At 25.3% G+C, this 20916-nt stretch overlaps 3 protein-coding genes across 4 annotated transcripts; 1 reads left to right on the top strand and 2 right to left on the bottom strand.

Moving 5' to 3' along the window:
• Positions 1 to 3667: 3667 nt before the first annotated feature.
• LOC114126154 (60S ribosomal protein L11-like) lies at positions 3668 to 8206 on the bottom strand. Its single transcript, XM_027990040.2, has 6 exons — positions 8040 to 8206; positions 7557 to 7676; positions 7346 to 7495; positions 7136 to 7283; positions 3829 to 3923; positions 3668 to 3757 (listed from the first exon to the last, which is right to left on the bottom strand). Exons 1-6 carry the CDS (start codon positions 8058 to 8060, stop codon positions 3722 to 3724), a joined length of 570 nt encoding a protein of 189 aa, XP_027845841.1. The 5' UTR covers positions 8061 to 8206; the 3' UTR covers positions 3668 to 3721.
• A 62-nt stretch (positions 8207 to 8268) lies between these two features.
• On the top strand, positions 8269 to 12775 carry LOC114126152 (serine/threonine-protein kinase greatwall). 2 transcript variants are annotated; one of them, XM_027990037.2, is made up of 13 exons: positions 8269 to 8474; positions 8660 to 8715; positions 8841 to 8941; positions 9017 to 9108; positions 9276 to 9397; positions 9748 to 9854; positions 9914 to 10005; positions 10077 to 10315; positions 11564 to 11752; positions 11810 to 11969; positions 12027 to 12186; positions 12253 to 12366; positions 12439 to 12775. In XM_027990037.2, the coding sequence occupies exons 1-13, from the start codon at positions 8391 to 8393 to the stop codon at positions 12702 to 12704; spliced, it is 1782 nt and encodes a 593-aa protein (XP_027845838.1). In that variant the 5' UTR covers positions 8269 to 8390; the 3' UTR covers positions 12705 to 12775. The 2 variants fall into 2 exon arrangements, with proteins under 2 accessions (XP_027845838.1, XP_050059566.1); XM_050203609.1 differs by having other exon boundaries at positions 8326 to 8474; positions 8846 to 8941.
• Positions 12776 to 13089: 314 nt separating this feature from the next.
• Positions 13090 to 20628, bottom strand: LOC114126153 (germ cell nuclear acidic protein-like). The gene is made up of 10 exons (XM_027990039.2): positions 19998 to 20628; positions 19310 to 19925; positions 18115 to 18164; positions 17948 to 18026; positions 17497 to 17580; positions 17108 to 17283; positions 15490 to 15614; positions 13984 to 14118; positions 13679 to 13899; positions 13090 to 13560 (listed from the first exon to the last, which is right to left on the bottom strand). The coding sequence occupies exons 1-10, from the start codon at positions 20014 to 20016 to the stop codon at positions 13203 to 13205; spliced, it is 1863 nt and encodes a 620-aa protein (XP_027845840.2). The 5' UTR covers positions 20017 to 20628; the 3' UTR covers positions 13090 to 13202.
• Positions 20629 to 20916: the final 288 nt, after the last annotated feature.

Genomic DNA, 20916 nt, shown 5'->3' with positions numbered 1-20916 from the left:
AAAGTAACGTTACTACTTTTTAAAAGTAACTTACCCAATACTACTAACTACTAAAAATACTGCTACTATATGATGTCTTAAATTAAGTCACAGGTCATATTATAGGTAATAGTGTGGATAAAAAAATTAAGGATGGTAAAAAAAAGTCGTAAAAAAGTCGTAGATATTTGAAAATTTCACCAGTTATTAGATTGGCATTTACTTTACATGATTTAATTTTCAAAATATTTCGCTTATTTTAATGCTATTTATAGGTATTAGAAATAATCGTTTTACTTAAGTTTTATTTTTATAAATATCGATAAAAATTTTTTGGCTGAGTCAAATTACTTGAAAATTTAATACAAAGTTCTTCATAAGTTAGTCTAAGAGTGATTCAAAAATTATAAGATTACATAGGCACAATTTTTTATTAGCTTTTGAAGTTCAAATATTGACAAAAATTTGTTAAAATCATGAATATTTGCAAATTATTTTGTAGGCATAATTCATATAAAAATTAATTTTTAGTTAATGTGTTATTTTTATGTAAATGTATCTCATAGCATCTATAATAAATACATTCCACGTACAACAGAATTCAAATTTTTGTTTTTTAAATTTTAGTGGCTATGCTATGATACGCAAATTGATTTTGTTTGTGAATTTAACTTTATTTACTGTAATACGAGTATATATAAAAAAAAAAAAAGTGGGCAAGTGGGCAACATTTTTATGAATTTTACCTACAAAATAATTTGCAAATATTCATAATTTTGACGAATTTTCGTCAAAATTTGAACTTCAAATGCTAATAAAAAAAAATTGTGCCTATGTATTCTTATAATTTTTTAATCACTATAAGAATAACATATGAGGAACTTTGTATAAAATTTACAAGTATTTTGATAAGGCCAAAAGAATTTTATCGACACTTCAAAAAAAAAAAAATTTCAGAAAAATTGAAAATTTCAGTTGTCTATAAATAGCTCAAAAAAACTCAAAATATTTTGAAAATTAAATCATGTAAGGAAAATGCCAATCTAAATAACTGGTAAAATTTTAAAGTATCTACTACTTATACTATTTGAATAATAACAACTATTTAAAATCGTTTGAGGATAAATTGTTATCGTTACGCGATTTCGTAAAAATTTAAAATTCAAACGCACTTAAATTTTTTCTTATAATGATGCTTCGAGTTTTCTCTATAGATATTTGAAGGAAAAGTTATGGAACACTTAGTGTTGTATTTTCAATTCTTAGTTATTAACACAAAAAATGTTATGATTTTTCAACTTCAAAACTACTTGCAAATTTTCGCGTTTTCGACAGATTTTGTAAAAATTTGAACTATAAACGCTTATAAAAAAAAATTGTGACTAACGATTTTTAATTTTTTTTAGCTACAATAAGAACAACTCATAAGGAATCTTGTATTAAATTTTCAAGTTTTTTTGGTCATCCAAAATTTCAGTGGTCTATAAATAACTCAAAAAGTCAAAATTTTTTGAAAATTTAACTGTATATATATAACATTAACATTTGGTGAAAATTTCAAGTATTTACAGTGATAAGTTTTTGAATTACAACCATATAAAAAAATCGATTCGGTCGAAAACTGGTTTTGCGTAAAAATTCCCGTTTTTCAGTAATTTTTTTTTGTTTTTCTCTTTTTTTTTGAAAACTGTAATTTTTACTTTTTACCTCTATAATGCACCAAGAATATTCACTTTTCCATCGGAAACCACCCCCGAAGTTTGCAATTGAAGCATTATTTCGACTAGTTATGCTGTACAGACACACAAAAAAAATACATACATCATTATAAAATCAATACATTCATCACTTCGTTCAGAATCTAAAAGCGGGTAAGTGGGTACCGCTCTACTGTACATTAGGTGCCGTGTGGATCACTATTATACATATATTAGAGAAGTGTTAAATTTGAATCCATTGATAGGTATCATTGTATACGAAAAACGATTCTGAACGAAGAAGATTTGTCAATCTAGGATACAATTTCCAGTGGTTGGTGAAAAAGGTGGTTTATGTTTTAATGACTTGATTACTCCAAAATTTAAGTTCATTTATAATTATTGGCTATTGTAAACTTAACTTATGGGAAATCTTGTATTAAATTTTTAATTCTTAGCTACTTAGACAAACATTTTTATAAATTATACCTACAAAATAATTTTCAAATATTCATGATTTTGACTCAGTCAAACTAATTTTATCGACACTTCAAAAAAACATTCTCAGAAAAATTGAAAAATTCATTGTCTATAAGTAGCTCAAAAAATGTCAAAATATTTTGAAAATTTCAAGTATTTACAGTGATTAGTTTTCGAGTTACAACCATATAAAACAATCGATTTGGGTCGAAAACTAGTTTTCCGTCATCTTTTGTTTTGAAAATTCTTTCTTTTTACCTTTAAAATGCACCAAGGATATTTATTTTGCCATCGAAAACCACCCCCAAAGTTTGAAATAGATGCATTATTTCGACTAATTATGCTGTACTTACACACACATAAAAACACAACTTTATAGAATCAATACATTCATCACTCCGTTCAGAATCTAAAATTAAGGCAATAGATAAAAAATATAACATTAAGATTTATTTGACCAGTTTAAGATGAAACTGGTTAAATCTCATATTAAATTATTGCAACTAGAAAACTATCTATATATTATAATATAAACAATTTTATAGATGGATATATTTATTTTATATTTTTGTTAACTAAGCATCTTAATTGAAATTTTAAGAAATTGCATTTTTTTTTTAGTATAATTGTGTTATTTGAGGGCTCGATACATACATTCTTCCCTTTACTAGCAATGGTTAAAAATGTATTGAACATTAATTACAAATAACCCTCCTCTTCAAAAAATTCAAATAAGACTTATAAATATAAAATATATAGATACGGTTTTGATCAAAACAATAATTACTAAGTTTGTAGCATCACACTGTACAATTTTAAAATACTTAGTACCTGAATCTTATCATCATTCAGTTAATAAACCTAAAAAGGTAATTAAGATGCATAAATAAGCTGGTAATAAATAATGTCATTTATATTACTTTTGAATTTGTCAGTAATGCAAGAGCGGCAAACATAAATAATAGTATTTATAAACATACTGAATTTCAAGTTGGTAGAAAATAAAACCAGCCCATTATTCAAATAGGTCAAACTCTATACATACTCATTATTTGGTATGGAGAAAATACAAAGTTAAGTCCTTTAATCTTTAAGGTTTGGAGAAAAAATTCTATAAAATTCCAAAATTAGATGACTGAGGGACTACAAAAAAAGTTTTAACAAATCTTTTATTAACTATTTGACTATCATACACAATGCACATTAAAAGTAAAACATCATTTATGGAAATAAATTCAATCAATACATAATTCAACATCTGAGACAAAAAAAGTTTAAGAATGACATATTCTACTTCCAAGTGCATGCTCGTAGACAGGGATTTAATTTTATAATTTATCATAATCTATTTTCATTCATAATTTACAATACTGGTAATTCTCATTTAAAATTATAACATTTGAAGTTAAGAATTTACTTATTTCTATTATAAAACCATATTTTATAATTTGTGAGGAATTACAATTGTAGGTAAAAATGAATTATGGTATAAAATAAAACAAGACTGTCGGTTTGGAAAAAAACATGTTTATTTTTGGGTTTCGCATTGATAAACGCAATTAATATTAGTTTTTCTTCCCTGCTAAAATGATTCCGTCATACTAAAAATAAAAATACATATTATTAGTATAACTTTACTTATAAAATAAATAACAATAAAGTAGACATTTACTTTAGTTTGGAACCACTTCATTGCATCTTCTTTGTTAAGTCTATGTTGGTAACCAACTTTACCTTGCTTCCTTCTTCTATGAGCTACGTTGAAACCTAAGGTTAAAAAAAAAATATAAATAAAAGATACTATATATATTACATTATTTCACAGAAATGTATACTTGTTTATTTTAACCTAATCTCTAACAAGTTAACTTATAATAATATATTTATTTAAATTTAATTATTTCTCGCACAACAAAATAGGTATAGAAAGTCTGAATTTGATTCAATTAAATAAATCTACTGTAAAATGAAGTAAGTACTAAAAAAAAACACAATGTTTTACAACAAGCCTAAAAAGCGCTGATATAAATTTAAAAAGTTTTTCTGTAATCAATAATTAGTTGTAATAATATCAACATTATAATTAAATAACATACTATAAAAAAAAGAATGAAAATTAGTAAAATTTGGTTTAAATTAATGTAGACATTCATGTGATCCATTTTCACATTTTATTGGTACTAAAAATGATTTAATTCTAAATAGCATTATAGAACTAAGGATATGGCGAACAATAGAAAAACAGGGAAAAAGCATTGATTAAACATATGGATATGTACGATTTGAATAGAGGAAACGTGTTAATAGGTGGTGTAGTTGCATTCATTATTAAAAAAATTATTTAATAAATATGAAGTACACTATTGACGATTATGTACAACTGTACGGGTGACGGATCATAGTTCGCTATCACTTCATCACCACCAGTTTTTACATAAATAATCAGAAATAGTATACCTAATATTAAATAATAATACTATACAGAATATAGCTGATTGTAGTAATAGACTATATATTATCATTTATTTATAAAAATAAAATGTCTTTAAAAGGACACTGCCGACATTGGACAACAAGTAACAATTTGCAATTAAAGTAAATAATATTTTAAACATGGTCTACAGTGTCCTTTGAAATTTTTCAAATGTTTACACCACTGCTTAGATTTTGACTATTTAAACAATCTAAGAGTTTGTTAATTTCTTTTACAAATTCAGCAGCATGTGTAGCTGTTGATGACTTTAATTCATTAGTATTAATACAGATACGCATAGCAGCATACATTAATATACAAGAAATTTTTTTTAAATGGGCCAGGATTAATGTGACAATCAATAATTTTTAGAAGAGTGCAAGAAGTAGGAGTACGTTTATCAATATCATATGTTTTTTTAATATCTTGAAATAAAACTCAATTATTTTTAAATATTGTATCACTTGTTAAAAGATTATTTCTTTTATTTTTAACAAGATGTGGATTTTCTTGTATAAAACTTAGTTTTGTTAATGCTGACCTATTGTTAGGTCCTTGATCACATATAATTGCTGTTTACAACTTATTAACAGATTAATCTGTTCTAAAATTAACTCAGACAATGTTGTAGCTTTCATTGAGGTAGATGAGAGAAAATAAGAAATTGGCAATTTCCATGGTAAATATATTCCTCTTATCATAAACAACATTGCTTGATTTGCCATTGCACTACTTCTACCAAAAGTACCTAAGCCTTCATATCCAACATCTAAGACTTTCGAATATTCCAGGAACTGTTATATTTTCATTTCATCAAATATTTAAGCGCAAAACGTTTTTTCATGAGTTATTGAATCAACTTTCATTTTAATTTGCTTAAATAAATCAGAATTAAAGTCAGGTTAGAATTTGGAATCACCAATTCAACGTTTAATTGTGGTCAGATCTGGTAAATTGATTTGTAATGATCTTAAATATTTATAAGTAGACAGAGATTTATAATTATCTTAAAGAAACATTGTATTCTTGGTTAGTACATGGCTTTTAACATACATTATGACGGATTTGCATTTTCACTAACGTTTGAGAATCCATTGATGTAAAATTTAAAGAATTTACAACATTTTTAGGTTTAAATAAAATACAGGGATTTTTTTTAATTTTTCCTAAGCTTTATTATTGTTATATTTTTATGCATAATTAATTTCTGTTAATTTTGGATGCCCGAAAAAACTTGAAAATTGAATACAAGTTAAGTAAATAAATTGATGAAATAGTAAATACACAGTACTTATATATATTATTTCTTTCCACATAAATAATGAACACATTTATTTCCATGAGACGTAGTTGAATTAAAATAAATACATATGAAGTTTAAATATTAAATACCAAACACCACGCTATATATTATTATGTTATTAACAAATTAAAAACGTCATAAACAAATAAATAATTGATAAGCTATTTATAGAAATAACAATAATCAAGAATCACAGTTGTAAAGTATATAAATTATTAAAATTAAAATGTACTCTGTTGTCAGAGTTAATTAATCTTAAACTAAAATATCTCAAATCCAAATCTATTCATTAATTATTTCCAATTATTCATTCAGCATGGACTATCTATGTATCTAATCAATGGAAAAGGCATTTGTCAATGACCAATCACTTGATTAAAAAATAAATGCTGTGTTTGATTTTATCAAATAAGATAATTATCAATTTCAAAACCAGAACAATCTACATTATTTTAGAGCAGTGATTCTTAACTTTTTTCGAATAACATAATATTTAAAATTTTATGAGGTTTTCACGGAACACAGCCGTAAAATAAAACAATAATTACATTAATTTATTAATTGTTTAATATATTAAACTATAAATGTATAGCATAAAACACAGTTTGCAAATATGTTAGTAAAATGTTTAACTTATCATTGTTTTGTTTTAAAAGTCAAAATGTTAAGAGAATAAAACTAGAAATACTACCTAAATAAAATTTTTTTCACTGACTTTAAAATTATGCCGTAACACTTATATTAAGTCCGCAGAACACTGGTTAAGAACCACTGTTTTAGAGAAAGTACAAAGGGTATAAAGAATATATTTTTGAAGAAATAGAAAACAAAATTCTTTTAATATTTTAGGGATTCTTTGTAAAAATTAAAAATTAATTCAAAAATCTATATGGCAAGAAGTAAAATTATATAATTATCAGACAGTCTATCATCATAAACCATGCATGAGAATGAATTACCTTAACTATCAATTATCTCAGGTGTGTGGAGAAAAAATGTATCTTATATATATTATCTAAGCCTAATTATTTATAAGAAAATGACAAAAAATAATTAGTAAATATTGATATTCACATCAATTTATTTTATTTATCAGGTTTATTTTAACTTTTTAAATTTAATTAACGAAAAATAAAAATATATCACACAAAACATCGAACATTCAATTTTTTTTTTTAATTTAACAAAATAAAATAAGCTTACCTTGACGTCCTAAGACAACGAAGAAATCTAAACCATAGATACCAATACTGGGATCGTATTTGATACCCAAATCGATGTGTTCTTGAATACCGAAACCAAAGTTACCAGTGTCTGAGAAGTTCTCTCGCCTCAATTCGTATTCACGAACCTGATGACATACATATTATAAATTGATTGACAAAAAAAAAAAAAAAAACATGAAAATCTTACTTTTAATCCACGTTCCAAGATTTCTTCAGCCTTGGCACCACGAACTGTGCAGTGCACTGCAATTTTTTCATTTCTTCTGATACTAAAAGATCTGACTGTATAACGAGCCTTTGAGAACACGGGCTGTTGGCCAGTCAATTGTTCCAACACCTAGAAAACAGCAACATAATGTTAGACATTTGGTATGATAGATATAACAATAATAACGCACCTTAGCAGCACGGGTAAGCTTGTCACCGGATTCGCCGACACAAATGTTCAAACATAATTTGCGAATTCTCAATTCGCGCATACGATTTTTGGTCTTCTCCGAAGACTTGTTACCTCCCTTCTGTAACACGAAACACTATTATTGTACACAGGATTTGGGATAAAACGACTATTTTTCTTTTGATTTGGGACTTATGTATTCTTAATGAGTATTACACCTTAGTAATGCGTAAGGGTATATTGCAATATAAGAATGTAGATGATGTGGCACCAGTTGTTTAGAGCCTTAAAACCAATTTGTGGCTGCTGAGTATGAGCGTTCATTAGAACACTAATCCGGTGCGATATTAAAATGTATTGAAGGATCTGTAGGTATAAATTTAAAAATTGATACCTACAGAAACTAGGAGTTCGGGCTTCCGATGATGATCAGTCGTCGGAACGCGGTTAGATCGATTGGATCGGATGAAAAATATTCACTCACCTTTAAGTCGACGAGGACCATGATGGAATCGGCTAGAGATGTGTACTATGTAAACAACTTGACTCAATGAGTCGAGTCTTTGAAATGAACGAGTCTAATCACTAATCAGTAATCAGTGTTTCCGAATCCAGCGACGCAGTGCAACCATAGACTTATATTAAGTCTATGATGCCAACGATTTTTCTTTGTCCCATGAAATAGAAAATTAAATGATAAGAATTATCATAATTCAAACAACATACTGAATTCTGATGGCGGTTAATTAATAATTTAGTTATTTAGAATTTTTTAAGTTAGGTATAATTGTTGTAACAAAATTAACAGTTTGCAAGATTGTTGTTATATATCAACATGGCTGATGTGAATGCAGAGAATGCATTTCCATATGAAAAAACTTTATTGAATACTATTGTAAAAAATGCCAAAGAGACCAAGGTAAAAAAAAATGTTCAGTTTAAATTTAACCTATATTGTATTAAATATTTAAGTAGGTTCATAATATAGAAAACGAAAAATTCATTTAAACAGAATAGTTGTGTCCATATGATATTATAAGTATATAACTAAATTAAACTCAACATTTGTTATTAAGTATTGAACTTAAAATTTCAAATTTTTAGCATCCAGAAATAAGTGACTTCAATGTTATTAAACCAATCAGTCGAGGAGCTTATGGGTGAGTTCATACTTTATTATATAGGCTGTTCTGTAGATTTTATTAAAATATCCTAATTTAATCTAAGCTAGTTGTCTAATTTTTCTATATTTTAATTAACCTAACTAATTCTTTTTTGAACTTAGAAAAGTTTATTTGGGTCATAAGAAAAACAATTTGGAACAAATGTATGCTATAAAAGTTATGAAAAAAACTGATATGATAAATAAAAATATGATAACACAAGGTGATTTTTTCATGATATTTACTACACAATATAAGTAATTATAGATTCATTATGTTTTATTATTATTTATTGCAGTTGTTAATGAAAGAAATGCTTTGGCATTAGCAAATAGTCCATTTTGTGTAAAACTGTTCTATTCATTACAGACATCAAGCTGTATTTATTTGGTAATTTAAATTTTTTCTTTAAAAAATATTGTATAATAATTCATTAGCATTTATTATAATCTTGATAAAAATATATTTATATTTAAAAACAATGAACCTGCTGCTATAGTGTATTATAAAAGCTTACGGTTATATTTTATTATTTAATTTTATTTATATTATTGAAGGTTATGGAGTATATGGTTGGTGGTGATGTTAAATCATTGCTAAGTGTCATGGGTTATTTTTCAGAAGATGTAGCAACATTTTATGTTGCTGAAGTTGCATTAGCCTTGCAGTATCTTCACAGGTATTATTTAATAGCTGATAAATTATAATGATGTACATTTATATTGAACATTCATTGTTATTTATGCAACAATAAAATATACAATGCGATCTATCAATATGTTCCATAAACCAATTCTTAAAAAAAATATCTTGTTTAAATTTTGTAAATATTAGTAACAATTAATAATTATTATAATTTAAAAAATTCCTTAATACTACTAAATTCCAACAACTACAACTATCTAATAACTAAGACAATTCTATTAAAACTTTAACTAAATACAGCTATTTATGCAAGTTTAGATCCTTGAAACACTAAATTAATATCTTTTAGTAATCAATGTTTTTTTATTTTTATTCATATTTTAGTCATGGTATTGTGCATAGAGACTTAAAACCTGATAATATGTTAATATCCGGTCATGGTCATATTAAATTGACTGATTTTGGTCTTAGTCGAATTACAATTCATCGAGGTAAATAGAAATGATATTGTATATTATAGGTAATATAATTAATTTTGGAATATTTATAGATTTGGAAATAACAGATTTTATGAATAATTCTCCAAATGTCCCTACTAGAACCCCTGGTCAGTTACTATCTTTAACATCACATTTTTCATTTGTAAGTAGAAATAACTTTTTTTATATTATATTGTACCATATAATTAATCTAATTGTTTGCTGTTTGTATAGGGTTCAAATGAGAAAACTTTTGCCAGTGGTGTTAGTATGGGACTTAATATGGATTTAGATGAAGATGATTATAACAGTAGTCATGTATCTGGGATAGTACCATTTCAATCAGCTAACAATACATTAGAAGGAACCACATTTTATACTTGTCAAAATTGTAGCGTTTCTACAGATTGTGGATGTAGTATAAATGATAAGGATAAAGTTCACGATACACCATGCTCTACAAAAAATTTTAGGTACATTTAGAAATAATTTTTTTTGAATCATCAAATTTGAATTTACATGATCTTAAAAAGTTGCAAAATTTCAATTGCTACCTAACCTAATTAATTGAGTAATGTGCTGTAACAATGGTATAACCAAGTTTGAATTGGTGGGGTAAGAGGAGGTAAAATATACTTGATTGAATTATTGACGTAGTTAAGGGTAGATACATTTAAGATATGATATTCTAATATCTAATATTCAGTGATAAAAATGTGATTATTCAATTACTTTCTGTTTACACTTATGGAATATCTGCCTACATTTTGTTAAAATTAGTAAAATACTGAATAGCACATATACATAAATATAGCCAAATGGAAGGGGGAACTATAAATCCTTTATTACTGGTCTAGTTGATCCTTGCCAAGAAGGTAATCCTACCTCCACTTACATGTCTTGTGTTTTCGATGTTATAATCAATCATTAAATTGTATAAAAATGTACGAATAATAATACATCATGCATTAAAAACTAGGCAATCAAAATAAAAATAGATAAATAATATGAATAAATAAATCGTTAAAAAAGTATACATCATGACATTCATGTATGAATAAATATAGTAAAAATGTATGCAAGTGGTCAAAACTCTGCAGTATTATATACAAGTATATTATACATTTTATAACATAAAAAAAACGAGAGATGTAAGTGGCAGTCATCAACTAAACCAGTACTGATCCTTTTCCTCTATTGGCTATGGTATTGAAATCTAAAGCTTGAAAAATAATATTATACTTCAATGACCAACCTTGATTATTATTAGGAAGGATGTTTAAGATTGATTAAACTTATATTAATTTTTAACAATTTTTGAGCTTTTCGCTCTGGTAATGGCTACGGTGTTTTTTATTTTAAAAAATAATAGGTATTACACAGTTAGTTATAAATCTATTTTTAGCTTATATCAAAATGATAAATCTCTTATTAATTTAGTATACAATTGACTTCTGCCTAAATGGTTAAAATATATTTCCAATACAATTCCAACTTCTATCATAAACTATGATACTGTTTTCATGTGTTTAATAACTTGTCTTTCTCTACAGGTTTTTAATTCCCTGTATAATAAAAATATAACTCGATTGCTAAAATACTAAGTATCATTTTGGATTTGTTGTTTTGCATATTCATTGTATTTTCTTAAATTAATTATTTATTGCTATTTCTGTTGAAATCATATACAATTAAGAAGTATTATACTATTATATTTCAAGTAAAAGATTCAAATCATCTGGTTCTGATTCCTCAAGAAGATACAGACGAAGAATTTTACCACTCAGAGATTTAGAAGGTAATACATTAAATAGCTGTGGTCTTACTCAACAAATTAAACAAGTGGATTTGTCTAGTATTGGATCTAATACATCATCAAGCTCAGCCATAAAAAGTGTTATGAAATTGAAGTAAGGTTATTTACAAGAATTTATTTTTCAAATGAAACATTAATAAATTCAATTTAGAGCTGAAGAAAGGTTAAGTGGTAGTCGTGTTGCAATATCTACTCCTGTACAATGTTCTCGTAAACGTTCTTATGGGGACACACCAAAAACAATGAAAACTACAAGATTTTGTTTACCAACTCCTACAAAATCACCATCTTTTTTAAAAGGCTCTAATATGGTAAAAATAAAATATAATATGAATTAATATTTTATTAATATTATTTATTAATTACAGGAAGAATTAATTATGAGTCCAATTGCAACACCATATTTACCAAAATTAACTCCATATCGAACTCCAAAATCTTTAAGGAAAGGAAAAAGAGCGAGTGATGGTAGAATATTAGGTACACCATATTATTTAGCTCCAGAATTAATCCAAGGAGTAGAGCATGGTAATTATATTATTATTTATAAATCATGATGTAATTTCTAATTTACCAAATAAATGAATGATGTAGGATCTGGTGTTGATTGGTGGGCATTGGGTGTTTGTCTTTATGAATTTATGACAGGAGTTGTTCCATTCGAGGGTGAAACAGTACAAGAAATATTTGAAGATATTCTCAGACGTGGTAATTTTCGAAAAATTAATTTTGTTAAAGTTAACCTTAGGATTTCTAATAATTCTAAACTCAAATTTTCAGAATTAGAGTGGCCGTCTGGAGATCAAACATTATCTAGAGAAGCAATGGAAGCAATCGATAGTTTGATGGCAGTAGATCAAAATAAAAGATATTCAGGTTCAGAGTTGAGATCTTCTACAGAATTATTTTCTAATATTGATTGGGATAATCTATTAAATGAAGTGCCTCCATTTGTCCCTACACCTGTTAGCATAGATGATACATCATATTTTGTAGCACGAAATGAACAACAAAATATCCAACTATCAAACATAGATTTAGGATAAACCAACTTTTTAATAACTAATTTTATTTTATTTTTTTTAACGTTGAAATTAAACCTTATTTTGAATATTAACTAATGTAAGGATTTTTATTTTATTTATTTGCACATCTTTTTTACTCTGGAAATTAAGCCATATTATGTTTATACACTTAGTAATTTCTTATATTAGTTATTAGAAATTAATAAATAAAAATTTATTTTTAGTATCCATTAAAATATTTTGTTTTTAATCATAAAATTGTTTATAATAGTTATCAGCATAAATAAATAATAATTTTAAATTACTATTCGAATACCAATGTTCTTTCAAATCTACTTTTTAGTTATAATAATATGTACTCTGTATCAACAAATTAATTAACAATCCATTGTAGTAATAGTCTGCATATAGTACTAGTATTATATATCTTACTTAAATGTATATTAATGTAAAAATAAATTTTTAAAAGTCTTAGTCAAAAAATTTGTTCTAATAAAATAAAATTTTTTAATAGTAATGTTAACTATTAAATAAGTTATCGAACACTTCATCAGGAGTCAATACTTTAGTTGTTGCAAATTGAGATCCCAGTAATTTCATTATTTCACCATGCTTTGATAAAGGATTTTCTCTTTTTACTCGGCTATAATTTTCTTTTACAAATATAGCAAATTTTGATAGTTTTTTGGGAGGTTTAGGTTTTTGATGTACATCATTTAAACTGTATAATTCTTTCAATGGGTCTTCGTGAACAACTGGGAAATTATTATTAGGAATAGGGTTATTATTAATTTTGTTTTTGATTAATTCAAATTCTCCATAACAAAGTCCACATCTTTTTTTCTCCAGATTCAAAGATTTTGAATGACGCCCAAAACTGAAATAAATAATAAGATTATACATAATAATCCACAAGACTAGCCCAATTATTACTTATTTAATTAAATACATAAGATTTATACTTAATACAAGTAACAAAATATTTCATAACTCACCTATAACCACATTTTACACATTTATAGGTAAATTTGGTTTGTATGTCATAACTATGGCATCTTTTGATTATTGGGAGTTCTGGAAACTTTTGCATAGCTTTATTTGCCCAGCTTTTCCATTGAGGACCATGTCCTTCAGAAATACCATTAAATATCCAACAGGCGGCATGACAAAGCTCATGAATTAATGTATCTCTTAATCTTTCTCCTGTATCAATAATCTATAAAATAATATATATATTATGAATTTATAGTTTTTTTTCTATTTTATTAGAAACAAAACTAATTAATTAATAACAATTTACTTTAGTAGAAAGTTCAATGCGAGAAACTCTTTCACAATCTAAATTTTTGTTTATTTTGACTGAACGTTTATTGAAACATGCACCAGCAGTTGACCTTAATCGTGCATTCCATTTGAAATTCATATCAGCTGGAAGCTAGTAAAACAAAATATAAATAGTAAATATTACATTTTTAGAATCTTGGACAACTTGCTAGGGTTGCTTTGACTGGAAGATATTTAATTGTGGTCGTTAAATATTGTTAAATGATATAACAATTAAAATAAATAGCAAAAAATAAAATACTAATAATTCATTACTTATTAGTAATAAAGATAGAGAGATATTATACATGTGCTTTAATAATGCCTTACAAATATGAAATATAATTTCTTGTCATACTGTTATATTACTTTTAAAGAATATTTATCTGTTTATTTTATTTTTTAGATAGCATTTATCTTGCAGTTAACTAGAAATACAAATAATTATAACCAGATTGAACACTTATTAAATAATTGATAATGAATATAAGTTTTAAGATCAGATAAAGTAGTATGATATTATATAATATCAATTTATGTATGATAAATTTAAGAATTTGTATTAAAATTAAAATTATTAGAACATACACAATTTTGTGATCATTGCAAAATGTTCTCCCTACAAAACAACTGATTATTTATTCATTTCCTATTTTTTAAATGAAAAATAATAATAATTTATAAGTAGTAAAAATATAGTTATAATTTAATAAATAACATTTATTAATGGTATAGTCATGGGAGTACATTTTGTTATTAACAACCATCCCTTATTGCCAAGGCCGTAACTGGGAGGTCCAGAGATCTGAACCCCTTCCCCTTCGAAATTTTTAAAAGTAGAAATATTTAGCGTAAATTATAGATAAAAATGATAAGTGTACAGTATCTAGATATTTAAAAAAATGTTGGAATCCCCCCAACATTTTTTTTCAGTTATGGCCTTGTCCATTGCATATTTAGACAAAAAATATTTTTTTCTAAAGACATAAGATAAACAAAAAAAATATGTTTTTATATGGAGCTATTTCATATTTGATTATATTATGAAAACAGATTACTACAACCATCTCTACACAGGTTATATTTAAAATTAAAATGACCCATAAAAAATCCTGGCTACACACCTGACAGTCAGGTACCTTGACAAGTAAGACGGTAGAAAAGAAATGTATTTAATTAAAAAACAGTAGGATTGACAAATAATTTTTTTCACCATTCAACATAAAACGGACAGTTTGTAGCATCATGTATTTATTTTGATTATGATAACATGTGACTTAAACTGGCATTTAAATTACTGTAATTTAAATGTTGTATTGATAGAAAATCACTTAATGTGGACTTCTAGGAGTAAATAATATATTCTTTGAGGTTTATTCTAATATTTAATATACTCAAATACATTAAGTACATAACATTGTCAGAATTAGAAGAATGATGAAGTTTTTATTAATTAAAACATATTATAATGCATTTGATTTACCTTATCATCAAATACTTCTTTGTTGAATAATTTAAATAATACTGACACCAAATCATCTTTATTTTTTTTAAACTTTAGTTTGAATTTTTCAGCCTCAGGGTCACATTTCATAGATCCAGTAAAACCTGAAATATTGTATTAAATTAAATAAAAAAGAATAGATTCTGTATATTTATTAAATAATGTAGTTTTTTCATGTGATATCAATATTATTAACGAAAATATAAAACCTTCAAAACCAAATACTTACCAATGGACGAATAATGAAAAATTATTTTATTAATTGTAATATCTTTATTATCATTACATCAATTGTTGACCTACATTTTTTATTATTAACTTAGTTGATTAAGTTTTCCTTATTTGCAGTAGAAAAAACAAAAAAAAATTATTCTATTTTTTGTTCCATTATTATAAATTATAATTTCTCTTTTTTATTAATTCTATATTAAAATTCATAAGTTAGGAACATTTGTAATAATACTACTTAGGCAACTAACTTATAATATGAAAAGAACAAAACAGTCCAGTTGTATTTGATGATGATAACTTTCTTTAAAACTCTCAAAATAACCAAACTAAAATTAAATTACAAAAAAGGGTGGTAAAGTGGGTAACACTTTGCTGTACAGTAGGTATCGAATGGACATCGGATATAAGGTAGTTCACCATAGTGAGTGAGTTAAATTTGAATGCAATGATGGATATCAATGTACATGAAAAATGATTCTGAACACAGATGATTTGACAGCCTAAGTCCCAAGGATATATATTTTCCACTGGGTAGTGAAAAAGACAGTTTATGACATAAATACTTCAAAATTAAATTATGCACAGAAAATTTCAATTTAAATAACTGGTGTATGTTTCAAGTTTCTGATTAGTAATATTTAGCTATAACAAAATTCTAAAATTCATTGATTGTAAATTATTGTTATTTTACACATATAATACTAACTCTTTAAGAGCTTTGTATTAAATAAATTTTCAAAATTTTTACTATCGAACTTTGAAAAAAAAAAAAATAAATAAAAAAATCTAAAATTGCAGTTGTCTATAAATAGCTCAAAAAGCCAGAATATTTTCAAAAATTGAATTGTTATTATAAATAAAGATAATATAAACATTTGGTGAAAATTTTAAGTCTTTACAGTGATTCGTGATTTTTTTGAAAACTGCAGGAAACTTCTTACTTCAGACCTCTATAATGCATCAAGAATAATCAATTTTCCACTGGAAACCACCCCTCAAGTTTTAAATTGAAGCATATTTTGACAAGTTATGGTATACACCCCCACCCCCACTAATAAAAACTACACATCGTGAACAATTAATATATTCTTTACTTTGTTCAAAATCTGATATTCATCATTATTTATATCATAAACTAAAAGTCAAAAGTTGATTTATTCTGTCTTAGATAATTTAGTGTATATTGGTTGATACATGACTCACATTGATAATCTATATTGAAATAATAATAAATGAAATACAGATTTTTTTGTAGATACATTAAGTATTGTTTTTTTAATCTTATAATCTTGGACAAAATATTACTATTAACATCTTACTATTATTCTATTAAAATGTAATTAATCAATGTTCTAGAAATACTTACATGATAGAGAACTTAAAAATGATAGTGTTGCTTCTATATTAGATTTAATTAACATTTTAGATTGTAGATTTTGGTTAGCACCATTTTTTTTTGTGTTAATATCTTCCTTGATTGTATTTTCTTTAATAATTTTTAAATTTTTCAATTGTTTTTCATTTGTACAATGTTTTGGAATCCTGCAAAAATAAATCATCCAATTACTTTATAGAAGACCTATTTTGGTCTTCCTTAGATTATTATTATTAATATTTAAATGGGCTTAACTCTCACTCAAGTTTTTATAATTTTATTATGCTGTTTAAAGCTTTAGCTTATTAACTATAGCTCTCATTCATAAGAATACTAATAGTAATTTACACTCACCGATTTTTTTTTTATTATTTACTTACTTATTGTGTATTTTACTTGTAGAGGGATGGATAATATTTAATTGATCAGGTGTTTCATTTATATCATTGGACAAACTGAAATTTCTACAACAAATACAGTATATTATATTTAAATGTATTCATATAATAAAATTTATTTGCAGTTGATTTAACTGAAAAATAAAAAAAACACAATCAAACATTAGGTTAAGGCTGTTAAGTAACATTTTTAAGTCATTTTTTTTTTTTAATTTCACAAATTAAGTGTATGATTAATAAATTAAAATTTGATTAGAAAATTCTAATCCAATAACTGATAAATAGTAGATAAACAAAGAATTTCAGACTAGAAAAAGGGAATTTTATAAATGAACAGTTTTGTATAATATATTTTTTTTTATATTGGGCTTATTCTGTAACAATCTATACAACTAACACAAATAACATATGCATAATATTAAAAGAAACATACTCTAAAATTATTGAAGTATCATCCACTTTATTTTGAATATTGTATTCTTGATGTTTTTTCAGAACTTCAGAAGGTGGTGCTAAAATAAATACATATTGTATGTATGTTAAAAATATTATACAATTATAGTATCATAAGCTAATGAAATAACAACCAATATTACTTACAATATTTAATTTCATTGTAATGTTTGCTGGAAGTATTTTCATTAGAACACCTAAAATTATTTATTTTTTATGTAATAGATAGTTTAAATAAAAATTATGTTTAATTTTATAAACTATTTTAAATTTAAATAAGTTAACTTTTATTCGTTTATAATCAAAGATCAGAAATATACAGGGTGTCCCGTGAGGATTTACCTATTGCGATATCTCCTGAAATAATGGACATATCATAATTCTGATTTTTTAATAAGACTCACAGGAATAAGAACTACAAATATTTTATGTTTTAATTTATTTTAATGTTTTGGTAAAAAAGTTAAAAAATATATTTTTTTATTTAATTATTTTCAAAAAAATCGAAGATAGCCATTTTGTAGAGTTAATTTTTCTGAAAATATTGACGTTTCAACATTTTGATTTCATTAATTTCCTGATTTTTAATATTTTTTCTAGTTTCTAGAAAAACAGTGAATTATTTAATACCATAGTGGTAACAAATACAGATAACGAGATATCGCAATGGGTAAATCCTCACGGGACACCCTGTATGTACTAAAAAGTACCCAAATAATATGTGTATAGGTTCATGTGTGTTGAAAACATCATTATATGCAGTAAACATTTGGAATGTATGCAAAAAAATACAATTTGTTGAATAAAATACAATTTATATAAATTAAGTACGTGAGGAAAAAAATTAAAACAACCACTTTTTACTATGGTACAATATTGACACCTTAGTAAATTTGGATAAAAATAAATACAGACTGGTTAACAGTCACTATCACAATTCCCCAGTACAATAAAGATTATAATATTATTGTTAAGTGCATTTGGAGTAATAGGCACTAATATATTTATTAATGATTTAATTTATTTTGTGAAATAATACTAAAAACATAGAATTTCGAATGATTTGAATCTAAAATTTTGTTGTTGAATTAATCATTTATAAAAAATATAAATTGTTTTGTTAAATCTGTGAAATATGCATTATCATGCAATAAAAATTAATGTTTTTAAAATCAGCGTTTCATTATGAATCAAATTTCTAGCAAACCAGAATTTTAATATTCACTTTCTACACAGAATTCAAATGCCTTAAGTTTTGAGCCTTGGTTATAATTAATTTGTTTTCTAAAATATAGTACAATTTAAGGTATTTGTAATATTAATCTATTTGTAAGATACTTACTTATTATAATTGTCATATAGTTCATCATTTAAATACTTTGTTTTTGAATTCTTAAGTACTCCATCAACACATCGCCATTCTTTACCATAGATTCGGTCTAATAGTTTAGCAGATTCTGAGAGATGATTGCTTTGAATATGGTTTTTTACTGGTGTAGTATAATTATCTTTAAATTCAAATAAATTGTCATGTATATCATTTCTATTTTTACTTTCAAATGTAGCAATACTATCTTTTGTACCAGATAAATTATCTTTTGAATAATTATTTTCAATAGGATTAGAATGTAAACTAGTAAATGATTTAAAACTATCATTTGAACTAGAACTGATATTATAAATGGATAAATCAAAATTTATATATTTTTTTGATTTTACGTCTGATTCTTTTGGAAAATCATTGTGATCAACATTAATATTATTGAAATTTTGTTCAGAATTGATTTTTGTTTTTGATCTGGGTTTAAATGTATCAAATAATTCTAAACTAGAATCTGAAAAAATATCATTTTCTTTGTCCGACATATTTTTTATTGATGTCTTAATTTTACTTGAATTTTCATGAATTAATTTATTTTCTGTTTTTTCATTCAATTTTGACTTAGTGTTTAATCGTACTGGAGAAAAAAAATTAAATGATTATTTATAATCTAGAAACATTTATTTTAATAAAACAGGTAGGTACTTACTTTTAGCAGATTTTTTCATGTTGATATGTTTTGTTAAACTAGGCAAGTTTCTTTTACAGCAGCTATTATAAATTAATCAGATTATGAACATGTATTGATTTAAAGAAAACAATTTTCAAACCCAGTTGAGTATCAATTCACTCAACTCAAGACAGACAAGTGTAACTGTAAAGTGCAAGTGTGTAGTGTTAGACGGAGTGTTAGAAGTTAGTGTATACTAAATGGTCTAAATGTCTAAATATTTGTATGTAGTAAGTAATACACAATACACATATTAAGCCTATAGGTAATTTAATATATTATTGTAAAAATATAATGAAAATAGTGGCTACTGGCTACTGGCTACTATTTGATCTAATCTGCATTTTCGTTATAAAAAAAAACCGTTAAAAATATTCATATTCCGTAATAAATGTTGGTTACACTGCGATTATAGATCACACATACAATTATGTTGTATAGGTACTCCGTGTATTTATATTGTATTCTTATTTTATAGTTTCTAAGGCAGACAGTAAGTTGTAGTTATCTTAGTAGTTGTTGTTAATTGTTATTGTATTAAATAACAATGTTGTTATCTATACTCTATAGTGTTATCATTCACGAATTCATGATTCACATTAGGAGTTAGGACGTCGAGACAAGAGTCAAGTTCTATTCTGTGCATAAGTCAAGAGTACAAGATTCAAAATTGTGGCGAATGGCGATTCTACTGTTACTTGTTCATTTAAATAATTTTTATTATAGTTTATTTTTTTAGAGAAATGGAAAATTTAAAATATTAAATACCTACTTATGTAATGGCATCTGATAGTAGAGTTTTTAAGTTCTAAAACCGCAAACTGTTGTTCTAAATAAGTAATTACCTAATTATTATGATTCTTTTGGTGAGTGGTGAGTACCACTGGTGGTAAATAAT

Source organism: Aphis gossypii, chromosome 3 (assembly GCF_020184175.1).
Source record: "Aphis gossypii isolate Hap1 chromosome 3, ASM2018417v2, whole genome shotgun sequence".
Taxonomy (NCBI): Eukaryota; Metazoa; Arthropoda; class Insecta; order Hemiptera; family Aphididae; genus Aphis; species Aphis gossypii.
This window is presented reverse-complemented; position numbering and strand designations above follow the sequence as displayed.